This window comes from Poecile atricapillus, chromosome 3 (assembly GCF_030490865.1).
Source record: "Poecile atricapillus isolate bPoeAtr1 chromosome 3, bPoeAtr1.hap1, whole genome shotgun sequence".
NCBI classification, from domain to species: domain Eukaryota; kingdom Metazoa; phylum Chordata; class Aves; order Passeriformes; family Paridae; genus Poecile; species Poecile atricapillus.
Window position 1 is genome coordinate 114,927,308 of NC_081251.1, and position 27,307 is coordinate 114,954,614.

Consider the following 27,307-nt stretch of genomic DNA (forward strand, 5'->3'; position numbering starts at 1 on the left):
AGCCGGCTCCCGTGGCATTTTCCTGCCAATGCCAGAGGACCAGACCAACGATTATTTTCTGCTCTCAGCCCTATTTAAAAGTTGCAAGGAGAATGGATAAATCAAACACTGATTCTTTGTTCTTACTGCTAATCCTCTCCTTGAACTACCAGCTGTACTTGACCACAATAGAAGTTCTGCTCCTATCCATCGTGGGCAACACTTGGACTTTTCACCACAAAAGTTCTCCATGTTTTCCCTTCCCAATTATCATGAAGAGCTGTTCTTTCAGCTGATCCATTTTCCATGTACCTTCAGCCTCCCAGGCACCTGCCAGACACTCTGGTTCCATCCAGGATGGGTGCTGCCATGGGAATGGCACTTGAGCTGCTCCCACAGGTCCAGCCTGCTGCTCAGGATCCTCTGCCCCTGTTCCAAGGAATACCTGTGCCACAGGAGGGTGGAATGTTGGCTCAGCTGCAGGAGGAACCCCAAAGCCCACCACTGTCAACAGGAGCTCCAAGCAAGCACAGAGCTTTGCCAGCATGAAATCCCATTTCCTGAGCAGTGACAAATATTGTGTGAAAATTTTATTTTCTTTGCAAACTCTATCACTCTCTTAAATCCTCAGTTTTTTTTTTTATTTTTTTTTTACCACTGCAAAGAATAAAGCTCGAGATAAAAGCATCTGACCAGCCACAGCAAAAATACAGTAAGAGGCCATGAAAAGGAGCTGTCATCTTTTATGCCCAAATATATTTAATTTTAATGCAACTGAAAAAGAACAGCTTGGCAGCAACAAATAAAGGCTTTTCTAATTCAGAAGTGTATGAGTTAAAATGTCACATGATGAAGGATTTTTAGAATTAATTAATTTAATCCAATTAATTTCCATCCATGAAATAAACAGTTAACTGAAAAAATTTCCAAAAACATTTTAATCCAAAAGCTTAAGGGAAGAGTGTCCACTTGCCTCAACGTTAGCAGCGTTTCTCTGGAGCAGCATTTCACAGCTTTTGATCACGAGGAGCCACGGAAAGCACGGATCTGAGATGAACAGCTCCGGGGAACACCGTGTTCCCCACAAATGCGCCTCCACATTTGTGTCTTGAGGAGGCTCAGCGTTATTGCACAGGCACCAGTGAGATGGGGGAATTCAGCAAGTAGGGACCTTGGAAATAGCTGAAACTTCAAAAGTCTGCGACAAATGTAGCTCTAATAACGGAAGCAAAAACGTATCAAGTGAAACTAATCTGGAACGTTTCTATACTGAGAGGATCTAATTTCACATTCACTCACGCTTGTGTAACAAGATCAAAACCAGAGTGGGAAGTGCAACATAATTACTCCCATCTCCTGGCAAGTTTAAAACTTTCCCTTTAGACAGTCCACCTCACTGCCCAAAGCACCTCCCTGCTCCTGGGCTTTACTGTCAGTGGTGAGCACCACAACTGCTCCAAAACAAACACTGATTTTCACATTAAAGTGGCATTTTTTCAGTACTCCCCTGAATAATTCTCATTCACAGCCTGAAATGGAGAGTCTGGGCAAATGAGTTTGAAGACTGCAGTGCTGGGATTGCTGCAGCCTGTGTCCAGTGGCAAGGGGGATGGCAGTCCCTGTCCATCCTTCCAGTTCCTTCACACCAGAAGCCGAATGCCAGCAGCAATGTGGATCCGCAGCCAATTAAATCTCCATAGCTGACCACGCTTTGCCAGCTCGGTAACATTTCCACTGCTGTGTCCTGCTCACCCCTGGACATGCAGATACCCAGCAATTGCTGCTGGAAATTTTCCCTGGCATATTCTCAAGGACTTGCTTTTCATTGCTGCCTGCAGACCCTCCAGTGCTTTAAGTCTCTGAGTCTCTAAGGATTATTATAACCAATAATAATTATCTGATGATTTAAAAAACTCTTGGACATTTCCAATGAGGCCCTAAAGCTGTTTGATAGCTCTCTGCCAAAAATATGTCATAGCCGAGTACTTGCCTAGCAGTCATTTTACACAAAGATGGCTAAACTGGTTTTGTTCAGAAATGAACAAAATTTCTTCCAAAAATACTTTTGAGAGGAGTTCAGACTCGAAAAATGTCATTCCCAAATTGGAAGGAAGTGGAGAGAGCTTTAAAAAATGAAAAGTTCAAGTAATTTTAGTTACAGTTGCTTCTAGATGCTCTTCCCATCAGTCATGTGTCTGTAGCTGACACTCAACACAGCATCTCCAACATCAGCTGCTCTCCTGTGCAGCCTGTTCATTCCCTGCTGGCTCATCCCCTGTCCCTGGGCAGAGCTCCACACCTTCCCATCCCTAACCTAGGAGAGAGTTCCCCTTCCTCACCCTCCCATCCTGTCCCTCCAGAGCCCCTCTCCACCATGGCAGCACCCCAGCCATGCATCTCTTGTCTACCAGTCTGGTCCATTACTCCCTCATTTGTGTCATTGCCATCAGCTCTCTCTGTCCATCCCTAGGTTAAAGTTCTCCTCAGCAGCTTTTCCAGCACATTGGCAAAAACGCTTGTCCTTCATTTGGCTGGGAGGATCCCACCTCTCCCTAAGAGCACTCAAAGAGGGTCCCACGGTGACAAAAACCAGATCCCTGCTGTCAGTGCCAGCTGTGCCAGCACTCACTGGCCACAGGATCCATTCACTCCTGCTCCAGCTCTTTCACCACCATGGGATTCACTTTCCAGCCACTCCTGTAGTCACTGTAGCAGCATAAATTAGATAATGCATTTTACAATACAATATAGATCATTTTCCTAATGGAGTCTCCAGCAGTGTTCAGAGTGTTGGTACACATGCAAGTTAATAGTCTGACACCAGGCCATCCACACAGCATTTCCTACTTCATTGCACGCCCTTCCACGGCACAAAGGATGTTATGGATAATGTCATCTAGCTAAAGCTGCCCACAAACAAAATCCTTCACTACAGACACCTTTCAAAGCATTTACAGATGGAATCCTCGTCCTTTGCTCCTGACCTGACCACAGGTAAAAGTAAATAGCCAACTTGGAGCAAACCTAACCAGGCAACATGCACTTTTCTCATCTCAGAAATACTTTGAGAGAGAAAGAAGTTAATCTATTTCCAACAAGGAGAAAACGTAAAAGAAATCTAGAAAAAAAAAGTTTTCAAATTAATAGTCTGAAGAGTGGGGAGTAAGCTCAGCTTGAATTAGTCATTCAGCTTTTTAAAATTTCAGAAGTTGCATCTTAAACCCCTTTAATTAATTACTTGTGGTAAATACTTTCTATTTATTCTCTAAGAAAACTAACTACATAAAAACTTTTTTCTTCTTGAAATTGTTGAGAAGTTACCTCCGTATTTCAAAATTCAGAAATTCTCACAAAGCAAAGTTTTCTGTGAACTTCTTCCTGCTGCCACCTACACCTTCCTTATGGTCCAGTGACCATGCAAATGTGTGGTAAGCTGGATCAGCTTCGTGAGGCAGTGAAAAACTAAAGTTAAAATCTACCACTTATGAATAATAGCTGGTTTTCCCAGGGATGACTGCACTGATCTGGCTCACAGGAGCTCTATGGGATGCAAGGGAGGCAGAAGGAACACACAAGGCCAGGGATGGAGAAGGAGCAAGTCCATCCCCGCTAACAGAAACCTGCATTTGGAGCAGACTAAACAGATGCTGACGCAGGACAGCCACCAAAGATGCCCCAGAGGAGAGGAGTGGAGAGCAAAGAGCTCGTCCTGCTTGAGCTTAGGCAGTGCCTGTGGCTCAGCCAGACTTGCAGCTTTGACTTGGAACCTGTAATAGAATGAAAACTCCTGGAAGGTCTCACGTAGGCACTTTGCCTTTTATTTCAGTTGCAGATTTGTGTGTCCCTCTTCCAGGACAAACCCAGGATCCCCAAGCCACGGATTACTCACAGGAGGTGAGTAAGGAAAAGGCTTTTTCCTGAGCCAGGGAAAGATACTGCCACTCAAACTGACAGGGAAATTGGTTCTGGAGGGGTTGGCCCATGCTCCTGAACCTGCCTGTTCATCTCAGTGAGGTTCATGTAAATGAACATGCTTTATAACTGCCCAAGGTTAAACAAGTGGGCTGATGGCTGATCCTTAGAGACAACATCAAATATGGAAACAGGCACCTTTCCAACTCAGCAGAAAACATTCCTGAGACAGTAACTTAAAGGCATCCATAGATGTTAGAGGGAAATCGTTAATTATAACATTTTTATGGGCTTGATTTTATCGTGGAGGGCTTGGCAACTTTTCTGCAGAGCTGACAGTTTGTTCTGGCTGGAATCCAACACAGACACATAATCAGAGCATCTGTGGGGTTGTTTTAATTGTGCTCCCATTCTTCACTTGGGTAACACTGGACTTTGCTTCCTGTTCATACTTGATCAGTGAGTTAATAAGGGGCCAGATGCTTATTTGCTTATTGTTGATGGAAATAAAGTACATGCCCATATGGTGGGAGTGAGACAAGGTGCATCATCCTTTGTTTTCCCAGCCCCAGAAGAATGGCAAATACTGGCCCAGTATCCACAGACATGAAGATAGAGACCTTCTGTCCTCCTCTAAGACATCAATAGAGCTTTAGGCATCTATAACATACTTAGTAAGCACAAGCATTGGAATGAGATTAAGGCATTATTGATACTTGTTAATAAAACCTTTTTACAAAAAGTGATTACTCACTGCATTTTTTATAAAGCTGTGTGTGCTTAAGTAAAACCAATCTACAACAGGACAGAACTCCAATGGTTTCTAACATTGTTTTTCATTTAGAATCATCTTAATTTCGCAAAAAACATTTAAATCAGTCACCCATCCACTCACTCTGGCTGACTCATGGTTATGTGATGGCCTTTTGTATCCAGCTCCTTCCTTGGTAGGGCAGGATTTTGTAATTTACAACACATCTCCTAAAATTCCAGGTTTTGCCTGCAGTATGGTGGGCTCTGTTGTGAAGTCACTGGTTATTTATTCACCACTTTATCACAGAGACACCAGTGGTCAAAAGTCAATTTCTCCCTGTGTCTTGCTGCTTTAGTGACAACTTCCACAGTGCAGCTCAGTGGGAAACAATTCCAGGGACTTCCAAATTATCCAAACTTCCCATCCCAAGATTTCCACATCTTTACTAGGATTACCTATTTACAGAGAAGCAAAATTAGATTCTTTTGAAGATTTCCCTGGAGACACTTCAAATACCAGACTGGTTTAAAAACACAAACAAAACCATTCATCCAGCCAAGCATGAGTCCTTGAGTACACAATTGGGAACCAAGTAATGAAAGCAAAGCCTAAAGCCAAGGAATGCCCTAGGGAGACATTTGCACATCAGTCCACATCAGTCTCATGTCCCCACTGCAAGCCCAAGTCCATCCCAGCACTTCCCAAAGCCAGTGGCCAGGTCACAGCATCTGGAATTCTGCTTTCCACAATGTCCCTCCTTGTTTGGGCTCCAGAGCCAGGACAGCAGCTCAGGCACAGCTCATTTCCTGACAAGTTAACCTGCAGTGCTGTCCTGCCAGCCCTAACCCAGGCTTCATCTGAGGGATGCTGAGCTCTGCACAGCTCCTGCTGCAAGAAAGAATTCCAAGACAAAAGCCCTTCAACTTTTAGATAATAAAAAGCAGCAGGAGTAACACAGCCTCTCCAGCAGATGTGGCTGTGATAACATTCATTTCCTTTATAACAGTTGCAGCTCAGATAATTCCCATTTCCTTAACCCTATTCTTTAAAACTGGGCTGGTTGTTTTTTTTCCATTCCTTTTTAATTAAAAAACAAACAAACAAAAGGAAAAGAACAGAAGAAAAACCCAACAGCAACAACAACAAAACCCTCCAATGTTTGGGCTTCTATGAAGCGAAGCATTCAGAGCTTATCTAACGGAACATGGCACTTCCTATTGAGTGCATTCCCTGTGCTGCTCCAGCAGTTTAGAAATGACTGCAATACTTCTTAGGGTTTATATCTCACATCTGAGCAAACCCTGGCTCTCCAGCTCACTGGCAATTCCCTCCAGGGCTCTGGTGGAACGTGGCAATAACACAGGCGAAGGAGCCGGCGCTCAGAGCCCTTTGGGCTCATTCACAGTGTCAGTGAGAGGGCCCAGTGAACACAGAGTCTGAGCAGGACATGAGACACCTTCTGCCATTTTATTTTTTTTAATTGCTATCTACAGATTAGTTTTGATGAGAAAAACAAGAAAAGTTGCCCAAAAAAAGGAGAGTTAATGGTATGGCAGTAGAACTATCACAATGCCTAGTGGAGTTCTAAGTTTTAGCTGGAATTAAAGCCCAGCTGGATCTAAAGTAATTGCCTTCACATCAGTTGGAAACTACAGGACTGTGGAAGGAAGCTGCCTGCTAATAGATAAACTGTTCACTTGCTCCAGCCCTGTGCAGACACCACTGGCTCCAGAAATTAATTACCAACTCTGACAATGCCATTCAGGACAGAATTAAGAGTGCAATTTATTATCCACACTGAGCCTCACTTATTTATTTGCACTGCAATAGCATCCGAGACCCCCAGACATGGAGTGGGATCCCTCGGAGCTGGGGCTATAGAACCCCAAAAGGAGAGGACTGTCCTCAACATAGTCCATAAAAAGACAATGATCCTAGAATTTACAGGATACACCTTTAGACCTCGGGTTCCTTCAAAGGAAAGAGGCAGAATTAGTTAAATCTGGGTGTCCCATTTAACATGTGGGCATTTCTCACTGCAAAGCTGCACTGACATTAAACTGAGGAAGGAGCAAACCACAGCTTTAGTGTCAGTTTAACAAACAGAAATCAACTGAAGATTTACCATCATGTCATGCAGCAAGGCTTTGAAGTTCTTCACTGGTTTGGGGCCACTGAAATATGCACCTACATATCAATGTATGCAGTGCCCCTCTTGGAAGGAAGGTACACAGTAATTGGGAAGGCAGCTTATGAGGTTATTGAATGAACAACAATCCCCACAGATCACCTTCCTCTGCAACTTTCATCTCCAGGAACAAACTCGTTAGTTATTCTGCTGATTCCTCTCAGCAGGAAAAATCCATTAAATATTTAATTAGGCTGTGTTCAATATATTAGGTAAGTGAACTGCTCTATCTAGTGCTAACTTAACGTTACATGCTGTATCGTTACAACACCGTGCTGCAATGATATGCACATTACTGGAGATTTGGGTCTATTAGCTTATGAACAGGAACAGCAAAACAAAAAGGAACACCCAAATCAGGATTTCTATTCTAGGCATCCTCCTTTGAGCTATTATTACTTAATCAATTCCAGAGGAGATGCATGAACTCAGGAAATTGGGCATTGCAGTGAGGGGGTTTTTGGCTTGTTTAAGTGGAGCAGGAATTCATCAGCAGAGAAAATCCCTGTGTATGGCTTGACACAGGCATGACACACCAGAGTGGACATTCTAAACTGAATAAAACAGAGCTTAAACAGACAGAGAGCAACTTAGCGATTCCAACAAATAAGATTCAATCTAGGTAAAGCACAAACCATTCCTTGAGAACAGCCAGCAAAATCCTGCTGACCTCAGTCACTACCCAGCAATTTGGGATGACACACAGCATAATGTTTGGAATACACAGGGAGAGTAAAGAGAATCTCAGTGCTGTAAATTTTGTCACAGCTGAGGTATGAAAAATGCCAAGGGCAAGTGGTTCTGAAAATAAACTGATAGGATCCAGTTGAAACAATTGTTTCCAACAAGGAAATATTAGACACCAGAAACCCCAACCCCCAATCTTCAGGGGATGAGCATTTTCTGTTTGTAGCATTAGATAAACATTGAGCACAAAGATCTTTGCACAGCAAACTCTTGCAGCTTCGGCAGCACATGAAATAAAGGAGGATCCAACCCAGAAGTCAGATTCCCTAGGCTGACTCAGCCCATGTTCTTCAAGGCTAAAGAACAGGCTGTAACTTCCTAATATCTGTGGACAGGGACAATTGGGTTCAGTCCTGAAGGACTGAATATGATGCCACTACCAAAGACCCCAGAACTGACTAACAGAAAGTTTTGTTTACAAAAGGAAACAAACTTCACTAACTTTTAATAGGAATTCACTGCTGTGGAGGCAGAGACCAGTTAGGTATTTTCAAATTTGTCCCAAGACTCACTGGCTCCAAAACATGGCTTTCCATTATTTGCAGAGTCCTGGATTCATAACCGGCACAATTACCTCTTATCAGCCTTGATCCTCATCTCTTTCTAAAAGCAGAATGACATTTAGACAAAGAAAATGACAGAAACAAAATTAGAAGAGGGAAATAGCTAACAAAACATAATTAGGAAAAAAAAATCACATTGCCTACTCTTTTCTCTTGTCAACTGAAATCCTCAGTTGCAGCAATCCAAGTGGTACTTCCTTATGTTGCCAAAAATACAAAGATGTTAAAGAGAATTTTGCAAGTCAGCCATGTGTCAGAAAATCCCAGCTGACCGAACTTTGATAAATGTCTTTTAAAAAAGAGCAAATGTGTTTGTATTCTTTTTTCCATTATAATGCCTTTTTTATTTGGGTGGGAGATTTTTTAACAGTGGTTCATATAAGCATTAAAATCAAAACATTTGGGAAAAATGCAGAACACAGAGCCCTGTTGCAAACAGCCACGGGAAGATGTGCAGCTGAGAAATTACTTTTGGAAATAAAGCAGGTTCTGGAACTAGACCATCTTCAACTTTACACAAACCCAGAATATCCCTGATCCATCACAGGGGCGGGGGGAAGCAGTTTGGACCAAGTTGAAAGGAAAACCTCCCAGAAGTTTTCTTCCAAGAGGATCAGATGTTGAATGCTTCCCTCAAAAGTAGCTATTTATAAATAAATAAATAGGGCAGAATAGAAACAGTTATTTTCCATACAACCTTCCAAAGCTCAGACAAGAACGAAGGACAAAGTCAGAGGGTTTCATCATGATTACAGACATAGAAAGAAAAGAGAACAAACTACAACCAGATCCTGTTAAAGATACTATTGCTTTAAAGACAACTCCTCTTCTTCAAAGGGTGACAGAAACGTGCTGGTCCCACAGGGAGATTGAGAATCTTCCCATTTTGTGCTATAATCTTCTTATTTCTCATTTTCCAGGGACATAAATCACTGCTCAGCCCTGTGACACATCCCTCTGTAGCAATAGCATCACTGGGCTGGGCTGAGCCCTAAACAAGGAGCCAGTTTGGGGGAGAGGGAAGCCATCAGATGCAATGCTCATGTAGGACAAACCTAAGCAGATTTCTGTATCAATCTGCATAAACAAGGCAGTCTCCTGATTTGTATGGATGGGCACTGCAGCTGCTCTCTTTGCCAGGATTCTGAGGACAGCCTCTGCTACGAAATCATCTTCACCCAGTTTACATCTCAATAATCCACTTAAAATGTACAAGAACTAATTAAACTTAGTGGATAATGATAGTAACAATAGTCCATAGTAATTTCTAGCATTTTCTATCTTTAATGCGCTTTATAGGCATTAACTAATTAATGGATAACATGAATTATAAAAATCAATGCTTGGGCATAGCATATGATTAGAATTAACATTTTAATTGCTCTCCTTCTCTGACCACTACATTTACAAAACGCTTCTCACATCTTTGCATGTGTGCGTAATAATTAGAAGGGATCACAGCTGTACAACTTATCACAAAGTAATTATCGAGTTTCAGAGCTGTCCTGTACAGTCAGTGAGAACTCACATCTGCTCTCCTATTGTCCCTGAAATTCTGCCTTTTTAGCTATTTCCACAGATCCGTGTTGCTGTAATCTCTTTTTCCTTAAGCTTTGCTCATGCACAGGGGGTACTGTGAAGTTCCTGCAGCTACTGGAGCGTTCACACCCAGACAGAAAAGCTGCATTTGGGAAGTTCCAGGGACCAAATCCCATTGCTTCTTCCCACATGGCAAATACCCCCACCAGATACCTGGTGAGTGCAGCCCTCACTGACTCACCTCAAAAATCACCTCCAGTGCTAAAAGCAGAGCAGTGCAGAGCTCTCCACGGGCCAACTGTTCTGGATCTGCTTCACAGGACATTTCTTTTAGCCAGAGCCTCCCGATTGCGCCACAGCAGATTAAATGAAATGCAAGTGTATCTGTGCAGGGGCCAGAAGTGGAAGTCTCCCACTAGGAGGAATTGAGGCTTTCAGAGACACAAAACAAAGACACATTTTGGCAACTTGTCTTCCCCTGCTGCCAATTTAAACCTTACAGTTTAAAATGACTTCCTTTCAACATCTGTTGTTTTTGTGGCAAATGGGTTGACCTCTGTGAGAAGGGAAAAGTTCCTTCTGGGTTTCTTTGCAGGCCACTGGTCTGCAGGGAAGTCCGTGTCTGGATAACTCACAATTGTTAGATTTTCTCCAACAGTTTTTGAGGGTTTTCAGGTACTAAAACCAACCCAAACTAACAATCCCCAAAGCCACGAGGACCCACACACATTAGCTACCACACACAGCCTGCAATAAACAAACCTCCCGCAGCTGACAGGGTGAATGCATTTGCCTTTTCTCCAAAACACCAATTTGCAGCTTTTTCCCTGCTGGTGCCTTCCTCCCACTGCCCTTTCCATCTGCAGAGACTTGCAGTTTGTCCTCCTGCTGTTCCACGCACCTTTTTAATGAAAATTAATTAATGTTGCAGCATTTTCCCTGCTAGTTGTGTGGGCTGAGCCTGCCTTTGCTCTGCTGTTCTCTGCCTTTATGGACCAATGCAAGCTGCCCAGCCAGAGTTCCCCTCGGGAATCTCTTTTTCTCACACATCCCCACACAGCTGTCGAGTGTTACATGTGTGGAGGGCCAAAAGCACTTCTCCAGTCTGACATAGTTACCTCTTTCAAATGACTTCTCTGCTCCTAACTCTTTAGGTGGCTGTAGCAATCTCTGAGCAGCTGGTTCCTGTTCCAATTCCCCTTTTTTTTGGTGCTGGTTCCATGTTTCCAGTCAATGCAATCAATAGCTCACTTCTCATGTTCCCCCGATTACATAAATAAATATAGATCCAGTGCTCCCAGTGCTCAGGTTGAGGTGACAAAGGGGAGCACAGCAGTGAAAGCCAACAGCAATCACTCAAACCTTGCTGAATAAAGTTCTTACGAATAATTCAATTATCAGCTTCCTTTTCCCATTTAAATTCATTAAAAGCCCATAAACTTCTAACAGGAAAGGCCAGCACTGATTTTAATCTTGCTCATTACCTCTCCTGCTTCTGACTAATAGGGCTGCAAATATTCATTCTCGTGTTAATTATTTTTTATAATGTTATTATTCTTTAAAATGGAGTCTTTCTTTAATTTAGACAGAAGCTGGCGGGTGAGGTCTATATAGTGAATTTTCCAGCTCATTGGATTTTACTTTCAGCCATGAAAAAAACTGTGCAACTATGAAGAGAAGTTTCAATCTGATCACTTCATAAAAGTGTTTCTGGACACTGTGGATGAAAGAACTGTGCTAATAAAGTTTTCTGGATCCTGAATGGAAATTCTCGTTGGAATTCTCATGAACAGGACAGTCCTAAACCCTTACTAGTAACTGTGGGGAATATTTCACAATTTTATAACAGCATTAGTGAGTCAAACAGGTTGAAACTGGAAAAAACCTCCAGGGCCATTTCTGCCACATGAGCCAGAGCTGTGAAGCTGAAACATTTGGTAGCCACAATGTAGGAATCAGATTCAATGATTGAATTTTCCAAGCAACCAGAAGCTGGGAGGGTTCCAGGTGCTCTGACATGGAGCCCGTCCCAGGAATCCCCCTGAATCCATCCCTGTGTGCAGCAAGCTCTGCTGCCACTGTAGCTCTGTGACCTCCAAAGAGGATAATAAGGGAAATCCACCCAATTTCTACAGCACAGGAAAATGTTTTTGGAAGAACAGCAATGAGTCCCATCTCAGGAGGCTTGGGAGAGCTGGAGAGGGATATTGCTCTGAGCCTAGGAGATGATTTTAGACAAGATCCAGGCACTGGCCCAGAGCACAAGGAAATTTCCACTGCTATTGGTACTGTATATCATTGAGATAAATAAAGGCTTTCCTAAGCTATCCCCTCCCCAATGCCTTTCAGAAGTACTGCAGTCACAAAAACCAGCAAAAACTTGAAGACTGCAGGAAATGCAAAGTATTTCTCATCTATAAAAATGTTCTAAAGCAAAGAGGTATCATACAGAGCAATATTTCATAAGAAATTACAGTCTCATAGCTCTGCTTTTTGCTTTTCCATTTAGCACTCCTACCCACCTGCTCTCCCACCCACACACCCCCAGCATTATTAATGCTTATGAAAGGGCATAAAGTTTTCATAATAAAGAAGGGTTTTGTCCATTATCTAGAGAATAATGTGGTTCATTCCATATGCTCCCTTGGGGAAAAATAACATTTTGGTCTGATCTAACTAGATGCTCTCTCTTGGGACAATACAACCTGATTTTCTTTTGGATTTATAAGAGTACCAAACAGTTCTGCCTGGAGACAGTGCTTTTCATTGAGGGAGTGTCAGGTGTGATGCTTGTTACACCTCATCATCTCATACCATGTGTTGTTATGTGTAGAACAAGATGCATCTTTGATCCCAAAAGCTGATTCTGTGTTTTTTATCTCATTACTGAAAATGAGATTGCTAATGCTCGGGTTTTTGTACATAAAATCTACTTCAAGGATATGCTTTGTTGCCATTTATTGTTTGCTTCTGGAAAGCTCTTGATCAGACAGAAATTTGGTGATGTCACTAAATCATCCACTTGCAAAACAACCTAAATAAGCATTTGCTTGTGCTAAGGTTAAGGCCAGACTACAAATTTGAAAGTCAGTGGTGGAGCCAGGGATTTCAGCTGACACTGCTTTAATATCTACAGTCTTAATGTTAAGGTAAAAAACAGCAGGAGCAGTCCAGGCAGGAATGTTTTGGCAGAAGGGAGAAGCAGCTCTCAAGGCAGCCCAGTGCCCTCTAAATGCAAACCGAAGTTTGGATGTGCCTGTGGCAGCGAGGTGACACCAGCACAGAACAGGGAAGCTCTGGTACAGATGTCACACTGTGAAAATGGTGGTCACCTTCAGCATCACCTAAAGCCTCCAAGCAATTATCAAGGGTAACCAGCCCTCTGGTATTCCACTTTATAGTGATTTAGAATAGAAGAAGCCAAGCAGGAGTAACCACTTGTGTCAAGGCTTGTCATAGCCCTCAGCAAGCATCTAGCAGGGAGGGGACAGTCCCCTAAATATCACTCCCCCAGCTGAAATAACCAGTTCCATAGCAGCCTCGTCTGTCCATGAGAAGTACTGCATGGGAAGTAGGGAAACAGCAGTGGAGTGACTCCAGTCAGCTCAGTGAACTGTGTGGATTTGTTATTTAGTGAACATCACTTGGATGGGATAAACAAACAAACCAACCCCTGGACCTATTCATTGAAATTTTCAAAAATCATTAATATGAGCACTAAAATTGCAGAAATTAGACATAAAGCATCAGATAAAACATAATTGTACTGAGGAGCCAAGAGCTACCTTCCTCTCTGGCTTTTATATAGGTGCATCAAATACAGCTTAAATAAAATTGCTCTGTACCTGTCTTTGATAAGAAATGCTGTCCCAGACTTGTCTTCCTCAGCTTTTGCCACCCATCCAGATGCACCCACACGGAGTCGGTCACTCCAAGTGCTCCATGGGGCAGTGTGGATCTGAGAGGATGGCTCAGCTCTCCAGGACCCTGTGGATGCATCCCCAGCACACAGACCCGGGCTGAGGGCTGCCTGCTCCAGGCCAGCTGTGCCCACCGGGTACACAGGGCACATCCAGGCCTTTGTGGCCGTGTGTTCCCCTCAGAGAGGGCTGGAACAACGAGTGACTTCCAGCACCACAAACCAGAGACCAAGGCTGTGAGCCACACTCCCTGTGTGTGCTAATGGAGAACAGGGTGCCTTAGAAGAAATCCCTGCTGACATTAATTCAGTCAGAGACAGTGAAAGATGACAGGACATCTCCGCTGAGGGGGAATCTCCGCTGAGGGGGAATCTCCCCAGAGCACAGAGAAAGTTTCCTCTGGGGCCGAAAGCTTGGCTCCCCCTGAAGAAACTTAAAAATAAGGCGGGATAAATGTGGGTGATATATAACACGGCATGTAGACATCGCGCACAGTTCAAAATACCTTCAGCCTGCCGGGCGGTTCCCTCCTCAAGCAAATCCCCTCAGGACTCCCGCCGGGGTCCCACAGACGGAAAGCGGCGGGAAAGCGGCGGGAAGGGCACCGCGGCCGGCAGGTGGCGCCCGCACACAGGCGGTGCCTCAGCGCGCCGGCCCGAGTGGACACTGGCACGTCTGAAGCACACACCGATTATTCACTTATAGAAATATGGACATCGGCACTCCCCCGGCCGCCTGAGATCCCCTCCTGTTTGATCTCCACAGAAAAAGGGGCTTCACGCCAGGCCGTGGTTCTTAGCGGCCCTTTGGAGCATCCCACGCCTCCAAGCCTGTGCCTGCCGCCAGCTTCCTCTGCCGGCACTGGCTAAGAGGCAATGGCACCACAGAAAGCGATTCCAGAGAAATTGCCTTTGCCTCTCCCGAGGAAGGCCCACGCCTTTTGTGGCTCACAGAAAGAGCCAATTCCACGGGTTTTGGGGTCATTCCCAAGAATCTCCCCCCATTTTACAAGGCTTCCCCTCACAGACCCCATACATAGTATTTTGTACCGCTGGTCACTTTGAGGTTACCCATTGAAGGAGTTCCTTAATGTACGAATACAGTATTTAAAGTATCGTTTGACAGAGGAAGGAAGCTCAGGCATGGCTTACAGGCAGATGAAAATCAGACAGAACAGGATTCCTTTGCTTTAGCTACACATCATTCCCTCAGCACCACCACGAGCCGATGCTATCACGCTGTCAGACAGAAATCCCTGCGAATATGAGCTCAGAAATTGGAGGTGAATTGTCTCAGTGACAGGAACCATGGCTAAGGACAGAAATCCTGATCCTCCACTGCTGCTCTGGACCATTCCTGTGAAAACTGCCACCTGATCTCCCTGCCTCACTCTCTACTCTCGCATACAAGTCAGGAAAGTCTGTGCAAGTCAAATGAAATCAAAATAAAAACCAAAAGCTGAGCAATTTGCTTTTACTGCGCTGTAGTGTACATAAAGGTGACTGCACGGTAACTCACGGTTACAGCTCTCAAACTGTGATAAAATAAAACCAAGGGACATTTCCCAAAAGGACCACAGTCAATCCGGCTGCAGCTCACAAGCTTGAGAGCAGCTGATAAAATAAGCACTAAGAAAGGCAGAATTTGAGTGATGTAGCCACCTCCAAAAGCATTTGTTCCTGGATATGTATCTGGGAGGCATCTTTCTCCCCCAGTGCATCACCTTCCTCACAGGAAGGCAGGAGGAAAATACTCCCCACCTTAGAGCACTGTATTTTACTAAGAACAGAACCTGGATTTCTATAAGATTGGACAATTCCCTCTCATGAGTGATGCCATCTTACACTCTCTGCTCCGTGATCTGTGCCAGAATCTGCTGGCAAAGGGACCCCACAGGCTTCTTCCTGCTTGTGGAGCTGAATAAGTTCATTAGGCTTACAAGGGAGAGCAACCTCAAATAAAGTGCACACATCACAGTGCCCTGCTTTAATTAAAATATATTATCACCAAACAGCTGCCACCCAAAGCACTGCCCACACATCCCTCTGTTAACAAGGCTTCATTTTCTGTCAAAACTTCGCAGGTGAGGTATTTCCTTGGTGGGTTTGAGGTTTATTTTTTGGGACGGGCATAAGAGGCTACACCATGTGGAACTGGGTCTAATAAGTTTCTGGATGTGTTTCAGAAAGAACTTGAAATAACAAAGTTTTCAAGATAATAATTGGAAAAGATGCATATCTTTCAGTGACTTGATGACATTTCTGCAATCAAGATTTTGCAAAATACCATACAAGCACTCACCATCTTTTCTGCTATTTCCCATTTCTGTAGCTGATGGCAACATCTAAAATCTAAAAGATTTACACCTCGGAAAGAAATATAAGCATCTAATTATACAAGTTTTTCTCCAGGAGAGGGAAAAAATGTCAGTCCTGTGCTGAACTTTTAATTTTGCCAGACCTCAAGTAATGAACATTTGCCACAGGTGTTTCAACACTGCTCTGCCCACTAAGTGTTCCAGAATATATGATCCAGGCTTTCTTCTGACAGCTAACTAATTCATTCTCAGAGAGAATCAGCTTTCCAAAGGTGAGGAAAAATTATTTATGCAATCATTTTTTGTCACAGCAAGCACAGCTTTAAAGGAAATAAAAATTTTATTTGGAATATGATAAAAAAAAAGGCATTTCAGCAAGCAGGATTGAGCTGGCTCATGTCTCTTCTGCGAGGAAAAATATGTGGTTTTTTTTTTTTACTTTGTTCTATTACCTGTGATATAGAGGGTTTAGATTTAAGGTTATCTTTTTTATGTCCATTTTTATCACCAACCTTTCCAATGATCTTGTTCATTCTGGCTGCAGAAACTGGGGCACATAATGTTTTGCCATTTGCAACCCATTACAGAATGTTGTTCCAATGACTTGCAATTGAGTGCAATATAAAGCTGTTTATAAGGCAGTCACTTGAGTACAGAGTTTAACATAACTAAAAGATATGGAAGAAAGAAAGGAAAAGAAATGCTCCCAGAGCCATCGTATTTTTATTTGCTCATAAAACTATTTTGGAACTTTAATATTCAAGCGTAAATTTAAGCCAAATTAAAGCGTTGAAATGTTTACTGAGAGTCGTATTTTAGGAACGAGTAACTTCAAAAGTATTAAGAAAACAAAAACTGGGATCTGAAGGCATACCTCTGCTCAGGACAGCAAAACTCAAACAGGATGGTTTAGCTGGAAAACAGTGTGTTCACTCAAAGGGAGAAGTCATGAATAACCCTCTTATGAAGGTGCTTCACATGCACAGATCCCATCAAACACAAGAGGCTGAGAGACACGTCCAAGCCCCTTTGAACATCAGGAAAAATTCTAAATCAAATGTACATTTCCTTACATGGGGCAGGTCTTTGGGAGGTAAAAATAGTTGAGCTTTGCTAATTTAAGTCCAGGACTTGAAAGTGTTTTGCAAATAGTCTGGGCTCAGCACTGCTCCTGGGAGATGAAGGTGTTGTTGTGTCCTTTTTATAGAGACTGTGCAGGAAGTGGATTTTTGCTCTCAACCACGAGGTAGAAACAATTTTGAAGCACATCTGCCCCTTAATGGAGTTTTAGGTCAGCTGCTGCTGCTGGAAGGCTGAAGCATTAGTCTGATTCAGCACAGGAATTTCTGCACTCCCAAAACTGAGGGAAGAGAGGCTAAAGGCCATCACAAAGGCTGGGTAGCAAATTCTGCTCTGAGTGAGCGCTGTGTGCTCACCCCTGATCCAAAAGGAAAATCCTCTTCTCGTGGAGCTGTGTATGAGCAACCAGGAGCAGATGCTGAGGGGCCAGCACAGGACCCCAGCCCAGATTATTCCAGGCAGAGGCTGGAATAATCTCAATGGAGATCATTATTATAATCTCAAATGGAGAACCATTGCCCTGCTGGAGCAGCCCTTTGGGGCAGGATCACAGGCTGAGCTGTCTGGGAGGGGACAGCCATTCCCCCGAGGAGCTCTGTGGTGGCATTTGGCAGTTTCACTGCTTTCCACATCTTCTGCTGGTTTGCATTACTGCAAAAAGGCAGCATAAAGTGGAAAAAGCACATGTTTTCAGAGTTCTGACAGTTTATACAGTGTGCCATGCAAGACAGCCCAACTGTTTTCCTTTTCTGAAAAAAGTTTCCCTTGAGCAAGCCTTAATTCCCCGTTCCAAACTGACTGGCAATTAGGAGTAGATGAGCACTCCACGCTCCATCTCAATACAGTTACAACTATTTAAAACCCAATTAATTTCTTTCTAACTTTCCCATCAAGCTGTAAAGTTCCAGTTGGCAAGGATTTTTACTTTGATTTTGAATTCCTGCTTGGAAGATTAACTGAAAATGGATTTGGCTTGAACAGCTGCACCGAACATATTTTGTTTTATTTTGTTGCCATCTCAAATAACAATACTTAGCACTCTTCATCTTCAAAGCATTATACAAACATTGAGTCACATCCCCTCACAACAATCTCGTGACATCACCTTCTGTGAATAAAATCATTCTCATTGCAAAGAGCTGGAGAAGCAGCAAGAAATCCACAATTTGTGCGGGGTCACAGGAAGAGCCCTTGGCTGAGGCAGACAAAGGAGCCGGGGGCTCACAGGCCTCGCTTTATTAACCTCCACTTCTGCAGAGGTGGGGCTGCTTTGGGGTGGAGTTTTCTTCTCTTTTTGTATTTTTCCAGCTCTGTTCATCTCAGGATGACAGCCATGGTAGCCAGTTGTGCATGTAGCAGCTCTCAGGAGCTCTACGAGCCTGCTCTGCCACCTGAAGCCGAGCACGCACGGCTGGGTCCCGGGTAGGGAGTTCCCTTTTCCCTCACAGAATAAATGGAATTTTGGGCACTGTCCTATGCAAGTGTGTCTCTGCCCTCGAGTCACTGAGGCCCGTGGATCTGGCTACATCCAGCAGGGGAGGAAGATGATCTTTCTCTTCAGCCACGCTCAAGCCTGACCAAGCTGGGATCTCTGAAGAGTTCCCTGTCTGTGGGGGGAAGCAGTGCCAGGGCCAGCACTTAATCCCCAAGTGCTGTTTACTCAAGGCTCACACACTGCACACGTGGCTGATGGGCCTAATTTAGGAACCTCAGGTCGCTCTGAACTCGCTGGAGAAAGGTGCCTCCATTCAGGGGGGAACTCAGAGACCTTCATTTAGGCTCTGCTGACGACAGAGAGCGCCTGTGCTCCTAAATTAGACATCTAAATCAGTAGTCTGTGCGAAGCAAAGTCGTGTGAATACATCCCTATAAATACACACTCTCTGCAGTGCCAGCTCCCAGAAAGTGAGTAAACGTCAGACATGTTGAGCACTGAGTTGTCAGGGCTTCTTCTCCTGAAGAAAACTGACAAAACCCTCCCATGCTATTTGTGGTCCTTTGCACGTCTTGCTTTGTTTCCCTCCTTATTTGGCTTCTTCCTAAATATCTGAAGAGACTTTTCAAACTGAAAGAATTGGATTATTTCCTACAAAACTACAACATTATCTAGAGAGCCCCTTTCCAAAGCATTCCCAGGCACAAGCAAGGGAACTGCTCCTCCTGAGGCATGACAGGTATGTGGTGACAAAATCTAGGTTTTGCTGAATTTTTGCCTTTGTGAGGTCAAACACCCTTGTTTGTAGACTGGGAGGCACAGGAAAGAACTGGCATCAGGAGGCTCAGTCATTCCCAGGCCCACCACTCCTGAACAGCAGCTTCTAACAAATTATTTCACCTTCATCCTGCTATGAGATACCCTCCATCTCAGCAAGCACTGCCGGGTGCTTCCTCTATTAATTCCTAATGCCAGTTTTTGAGTGCAAACTGCCCACAGAATTCCCAAAACCAGCTGAGTTGTTACTGCCTCGAGTGCAGGAAAATCCAGACAGGAAGAGGGTCCTTCAAGTAAGAAAGGTGGAGCCAGTGGACCTGAATGCAGAAGGACTAATGGAATTGTCCAGAATCTCACTAAATGTGAGGGCACCCTTGCCACTCTTCTCAGCATAATCTTTTTCTGGTATCTCAAACTAAAAGAAAACAATCACAAATAAACTCAGCAGTGATATGCAGCTTTCCAGGTAGCAAGTCTGACTCCAGAGGTGAATCCTGTGGCAGCACTGACCTAGCTCATGTCTTCTGCAGCACTTTCTGGCATTTTAAGTTCCCTACAGGGAGCCATTATGGCCTTTCTCTCACTGGGGTAGTTGGAACACATAAAGAGACCAAGAGCACATAAAAAACCACACAAGGATAGAAGGAGGATGCAGCTGAAAGAATTTTAAGAACTTTCTCTATGTAACAACCCCCAACTGATGGCTTTTGTTTTATTCTGGATCCCCTTTGTTCCTTCTGAGACCCAGGGACTGAAATGAACACATTGTACTCACTGCAATGAACCAGGTGTGTAAAGTAATCATTTCCCCATATTTATCATCCATCTCTACACATTCTGGTTGCAGAATGGCAAAACACTGCACAATAATCTCTACAATGAAAGAAGCAGGAACAAAATCTTGTGCTGTTCCTCCCCGGCATGCTCACGTGCAGTGAATTAAACGGCACAGAAGGATGAGTTTAAAATTGATATTTCTCATTGTGCCATGATGCCACTAAAGTTTACAGGGTAACAACACTGGCAGCTGAATCAGGTTCCCACTAGGATTTCAACAAGAGACATGTAAAACTTTACATGAAGCACTACTGAAGTTTCAGGCACTGTGTCACACCAGAGCAGAGTTTTATATAAAATTCACTTCACAAGAGCATCACTTTTTTCAGGAATAATGAAGTGATGAGCTGTGGAACGAAAAGGAAGAAAGGTAACCAGATACCAAAGGCCTGTATGTATTTATTACTTCAAAGTGAAAACACAGTGCACACTGGAAGGGGGAAAGGTTCAGTAAAAGCAGTTTCAGCAGAGGAATTTAAAATTGTTCACATATTCCTTGGAAAGAATCCACGGCACTTTCATCTGGTAAGAGTGGTGCTGTGTTAGAAGTTGTGTCATCTGCAAGAGCAAGAAAATAATAATCCAGCTAACACTTGATTCTGAACCAGAACTTGTCCAAGAGCAAACAAAGCAGCATGAGAAGAAGAGGAGAAAAAATAAACCCTGACCAGTCCAGGGTTGAGAGGAAGTTTTGTAAACTGTAACAGCACAGATCCCTTCTCCTAAGAAACAGCTTTTATTCCAAATAGCTCCTGAAAAGCACTTTTATGAAAATTCCATTGCTAAAAAAATAAACAAGGAGGCAAAATGACCACCATAAATATAAAAATAAAGAGTAAAAATACACATGTGTATGTAATGTATATATGTATATAAATATAAATATAGACAGAGAATGAAATGTTCTCAGTTAAGTCTGAGACACCATACCAAGAAAATGTGATGTTCTTGCCAACTATGGACAGAAAAAGCCCAGCAATTGTGGCCATTAAAGATTTATAGGAGATTCCTGTAAAAAGCAAGAGGCAAAACCCCAGAAGTCACCAAAGCCATTTCATTCGACAGGCCAACTTAATTAATTTGTTCAGTTTGCTTCTCTTCCATGCAAGGGTGTAAACTCAGGGTGGGAAGCAGGAGGCTAGAGGTGATGGGAATGAAGCTCATTAGGAAGCAATAAAGAAGGAAGAGACACCAGAAAATGAATGTTAGTTCATTGGGAGAATTTTAAAAAATGCCATTTGTCTTCATGACACGGAGGCAGAGAGCTCAGCGGGCCCGTGCACAGGGTGGGTTTGCAGGGACCTCTGGCTCCTGCTGCCCTCTGACCTCAGTGTTCAATCAAGGCAACACTGAGCTGTGCACGGGGCCACCTTGGAGTATCCGGTGAGTAGAGTTCCCAAAGATCACAAGCCCAACCCAGAGTCAAAAGAGACACCTAATACACCTGACACAGGATTTCAGCAGACTGCACATTACCTGTGCCAGTGCTGAGAATTGAAACTCCAAGCTCATACACAACTTGACCCCTTGCCCAGCCTCACCTGACACGTCACACACAGAGCTCCCTCCTGCTCCTTGCCTGTGTGACATGTGTGGATATTAATCTCTGAAGGAGCATTCCATACTTCCATGCTAGAGTGGAGTTAAATGCCCTTGAACTGGGACCATTTATCCAGGCAAAAATTTTCCTTCTGCACAGAAACTCATTTCCTATGAGCAGGAATTCAGGGGAAGGCCAGCCCCCCAGATATTGAGCCAGCAGTCTTCTGGAGGAATCTCCATGCACTACATCCCATTAATAAGTCAGGCTCAATTATTTTATATCAAAACAATATCTTAGCTTTAATGAGTGCAACTGCCAATACAGAGAGACCCATGTTATGAATTGCTATTTTCTCCTTCCCAGCACTTTCTAATTTCCTGCTAAGGAGGCAGCGGAATGGGGTCATTAATCTGAATTAGGAATACCCTGAACCTGCTCGGCACTTTATCTGCTAACATTTTCTGGCACAGCAGTATCGGATGGGAATCTGTATGTGAGACAACAGGGGGAGGTGAGAAATGTAGGTGCTGCTTTTAAATAACCTCAGGAGAGGTGTATTTTTACTAGTAAACTCTTAAATGTAAAAGCAGCGCAGGGTTCTCTGTCTTGAAGCATCACAGGAAATGTGTAGAGCAGACAGCAGATAACATGTTCTTTAAATTAACTAGCAGGGGGACTTTTCTACTTTACCTTCAAATTAAATACTGGAATGTTATTGAAAATACACCGATGAATGAGATCACAAAAGAAATAGAAATATAAGGTATTAAAATAGAAAAAGTACAATTAATAACAATGCTCAGAACATTAATGAGAACACTGCTCCATTTATAATGCAACTTCCCTCACCTGGGAGCCCAAAGGCCCTGACAAAAGACAGGACATGCTGGGGCTGTGCTTCTCAAGCAGAATTGCACAGAGACACAAACATGACATAGCCCAAGGGGTCCAATATCTGAAAACACTACACACTCGAGCCTTGCTTTCTTTTCTGTTATTATTTTTTATGAGACTAAAATAGAAAGTGCAAGCTGTAGTCACGGAGTGCATTCCCATTGTGTGTGTGGCACAGGACAGACTCAGACCAACAAAAATACACGGCCAGGACTGAAACCTCAGCTCTGCCCAGACCCAGCTGCCAGCTGCTTTACAAAGGAATGCACCTCCCTCAAAATAACTTTCCACAAATGGATAATCCCTGCAAAGTCAGTGGGAGTTTTCCACAGGATTTAAAGCGCTCATGGAAAGGAGAATTTCCAGCAGCCAGCCCAAGACCCGATGAGATTGTAAGCGAGGTCTCCCGAGTTTCCAGGGCTCCTCTGGCAGGGCCAGTCCTAAATCAGAGAACAGATTCACAAAGGCCACAGCAGGAATGGTGAATATTTGTCACCTGGGACTCAACATCCTCAACAGCAGCAGCACCATGGGAAGCTTTGGCTGAAGGCACGGAAGAAATGCTGCACACACATCTAACCCAGCAGAAAACAGCCAATTCTCACTACAAATTACTCAGTAATTATTCTCCAGTCCCTCTACATATTTGAGAAGCCAAAAAAATTAAAAGCCAGTAGTAAAACTTTTCCCCCCACATATTTCTTTGGTAAAATCCTAATTTTCTCCTGCCTATGACTGTTCTACTAAGCCAAAATCCCTTCAGCATTTAGTTCTACGTAGAACTAGGTGATCTTTCCTCTGTCCCAAACCTCTGGCTCCCAGGGTGGCACATTTATTGTCAGGGTTGGATAACATGATAAGCAGTTATATCTCATAGCAGAAACATTTTTCATCTCTGTGAACCTCGTTGCTAAATGTGCACCTAGGCAGACTAGAACTTAGAGCCAAGGAAGTTTTTTAAGGCAGAAGACAAAGCTTTTCAGTTGCTCATATTGTTCATATTTCTGTGCTTGCTATTTGTTGGCCGTGTCTCGATGTTTCTCAAGGAGGAGGCAGTCAGCTCATTTCAGCCTCTTCTCAGCCTGCTGACATGACAGAGAAGAGGGAGAAAAGCTAATGCTGTGCTCCTGAAGCTGACAGGTATCAAGAAATAGATTTGAAAGTTTGAGGCTAAGATCTCTCCAGTTTTTGTACAACAGATTCTTCCCCAAATGAGCAGCGCTGTGGTGTCCCCCTCCCTCATCCTTGCACAGCACACAGCAAGAGAACACGAGATGAAATGTTCGTGCTGGAAACAAGATGAGCATTGACAGATGAGCTGATTTCTTCCCTTATTTGATGTAAAGAAGTTTTACAAGAACATCAGAGTTTTCTCTTCCATGCAAACAGATTTTAAAAAAAAATTGCAACATACAGACTACAGAACTAATTTATTTTTTTACTTCTGTTTAAATGTGACACTCTCAGCAGAGAGGAGGGAGCTGGAGAAAATACAAACTGCTTGTATAGCTTCCTATCATTCCCAGTCCTGCTACCTTTGTCCCATCTCTCTTTCTTGTTACCAGGACATAGGAATTCCCACATAGGATATAAATCCCTGATTTAAAAAGACATTTTGTGCTGGAAAAAAAAAAATACTACAGAGGGCAATGGGCTGGGAGCTCCTGTCTTGATTGATTTAATTTATCTTTTAAGTGTATATACTGGTAGAAGAGCTAAAAAGAGTAGCCTTTAAAAGTGTGGGTGTACCCAGAAGGAACCTGTCTGCTGCTTGTTCAGCTCTGACTTCCTTTAATTCCAGAGAAAGAGCTGCAAACTGCAGAGCTGCTGACCTGTGGCTTGACAACTGCTTTAGGACCAGGAAACCACTTGCTCTACACCGGACAGGCACTGGTTTGCTTTATTTTTTTTTCTCTTTTTTTTCCCCTTTGACTATAAAAAAAATTTATTACATTTTGGCAAACAAGAGTGCAGGAATTGCTGGTCAGCAGTCCTGCTGCCTCAGCATCCTGCCTTTGCCAGCAGCTTTCAGGAAACCCATCTCTTTTTTGGGCAAACTCTACCAGTTCCTGTTGTCCCAGGGCCCACCCAGACACTCCCTCGAGGCTGTGTCCCCCTGGTTGAGCACATCAAACAGCCCTTCCTTAACTTTGGAGATGCTCCATCAGCCTCCTTTATTGCACACTACCAACCTTTGAGGAATGGCATCGTTTCTCAAGGAAAACCTCATGATTTTCCACTGACATTCCACCCCTGTAAAATCCTTCTGTCCTATAAGTGGGTCACAACACATTAAAAATAATGAATTCTATCCCCAAATTAATTCCTTGTCCTGTTTGAGTTGTGACACAAACAGGTAAATCCTAAACTCTATTTCCAAATCCCTGTAAAGCTGAAATATTCTAACACTCTTTTTTTCTCTCCTTCCACTGCCATCCAGTTTTTCCAAAGGAAACAGAGCAGCTCTTTTCATGAGCTTTTTGAGAATTTTGGAGGCTAACACTCAGCCATGCAGCAATTCCTAGAAAAAGGAAAGCAGAACAACTGAACATTTGAACTCCCACAAATAACCTCCACGATGATTTTCCACATGACCCAGAAGAATTATTTTTAGAACCAGAAAAGTAGCTTTATTCTCTATTTCCACTTAGTGCTTGCAATGTTGGAAAGGACATTCAGTAAGGATGAGTATTATTATTTCTCCGTGATGTGGATTCCCTTGGAAAAGCAGTAATTCCTAGAAGTACCAGCCATGATGAAGACAGGCTGTTCTAAGCACAGTGTAATTCATGGTGAGAGCTTCTCCCTCCTGGGGATTTTCAACCAAAGCAGGCAAAACAGAGCAAATAAAAGATGAGGAGTTTGTTTTGGAGGGCAGGAGCCTCCCCAGCTCTGTTTTGGTGCAGTTTTGTGTGAGCTGGGACAAGCCAACAGCCCCTCTTCACTTCAGACTCCATCTCTAGGCAGAAATGTCTCCACTAACTTGCCACGAATTGAAAGGTTTCAGTAATAGCTCTCAACTGCCCTTTTCCACCTCAGACCCAACAGGCACCTTCCCTCCATCCCTGACTTCTGCTTTCCACTCTCCAGGGCTGGGGGCACCAGGTGCCACTGGGTGGGCACAGAAGAGGCTCAGCTGTACAAACCAGACTGTCCCGTTTCCAGTTTGGCACCCCTGTGGCTTCACAGCCCACAAAATGTAAGGTTATTTCCACAGCATCCCTGCTCTCATCATTTCTCAGTGAATACATGTTGTTCACAAGCCCAGCAAACACAAAATGCTCGTGCCCACCTGGCAGGACCCCCAAAAGCCTGGCTCCCACTGACCCCTCAGGGAGTGCAGTGCTGAGGGGAGGCACAGAATGTGCTCCCTTGCACCATGGAGTGACATTTCCCACACAAATTTACGTCTGATTTGCCAATCTCTTACTTATTCTACAGCCTGAGGACGAGCAGCAGCCAATGCCAAAAGCTGTGTAAGCAGATTTTTCTGTACAAATTACACAGAACTTTCATTTGCATGGCACAGGAAATGAAGCCATAAATTCTATTTGCTGTAAAATAGAATTACATACATCATATTACAGACCAACACAAACTCTGATGAACTCAACTAAAATGCATCTCAACAAATGGTTGTGGAGGAGCTGAGCTCTGTTTGAAATCCAGGAAAATTAAGGAGATGCATCAGTTGGTTAAAATAGAATTGGGATTCAGCACAGTTCCCAACACAGGTGAGAACCAGGACCTGGTTCATGTCTGGCTTCTTCCTTAATATTAAAAGTCCATCAAAACCTCTCAGCATTTACATTCCTATTTGTCTAATTAAACTGGTCTATGCAAACAGTTTTGTACTGGACAATGCTGCAGAGAAAAAAACCTCAGCTTGGGAAAAGCTTCTCTTCAAAGATTTCCCATCTGCAGTGTCTCGCTCCTGCAATATCCAGTTGAGACATCAATAACAACATGGATACAAGTTCAGACTGAAAACTGGAGGGATTTCTAAGGTGAAAAAATCTTCCATGAGAATAATCCCTTTTCAGGAACCACAGAAAAGCTGCTGTGAGAACCATACAATTTATGGTGAATCAAAAGAAGAAATTCCAATGACAGAATTTATAATTTAGGAATTTTGTACAGTGATTTTCATTTTCTGGTCTCATAGAAACCCTTGAAATTTTGTATGTGTCATCTGTTAGTTATTTCTCAACATGTGACACACTATGCTGCCTATTTGAAGGAAGTTTTATTAATTTGCATGTTGTTAAGAGGCGGCTGTGCCTCCTCACCCAGCTCCAGAGGCCTCTCCTGGTGGGATCCTCAGCCATCAGAGCCTTGCTCTGGACACAAAGTTCTTACCTTTTTGGGGGACAGGCCATGAGTCTCCTCCTTCCAATGAGGACCACATAAGGATGAATTTGTAGTTTGCTGCTCTTTCAGTCTGCAAATCTAACAAAACAATTCAATCTGCTTTTTTTGTTTGAATAGCAAAGATCATCATCATCATCATCACCAAGAAATCAGAATAGAGAGAAGACTTTTTTTCCACCCCCCCCAGATTTTGTTCCTTTTTGTCCCTCAATGAATGAAAACTCTGATGCTACAGAGGCCAGGAGAAATTTAGCCATAATTCAACAATCACAGCCACATCTCCACGAGTGTGCAGGGTCAGTGTGCCAAGCTTTGTTTGCTTAGGTGGCTCCCATCATTATCTGATTTCTTTCCCTCCGTGGGTCATGGCTGTGCTGAGAAGCACGTTCCATTTATACAAATAGCATTTCAGTTCTTTAATTAAAATGCAGCATAATCACAAACAATTGAA

General features: G+C 43.4%; 1 protein-coding gene across 4 annotated transcripts in view; it reads right to left on the minus strand.

Annotated features, from left to right (window-relative positions):
• Positions 1 to 26,921, minus strand: part of CCDC85A (coiled-coil domain containing 85A) — a 94,501-nt gene extending 67,580 nt beyond the window's left edge. Inside the window, exon 1 of one of the 4 annotated variants that reach the window (XM_058834959.1) lies at positions 26,845 to 26,921. In XM_058834959.1, the coding sequence (XP_058690942.1) occupies positions 26,845 to 26,893 (49 nt within the window). In that variant the 5' untranslated portion in view covers positions 26,894 to 26,921. Of the gene's footprint in view, positions 1 to 291; positions 587 to 26,844 lie in introns of those variants that run through there. The other 3 variants (XM_058834957.1, XM_058834956.1, XM_058834958.1) reach the window with 3 other exon arrangements.
• Between the last annotated feature and the right edge of the window lie 386 nt (positions 26,922 to 27,307).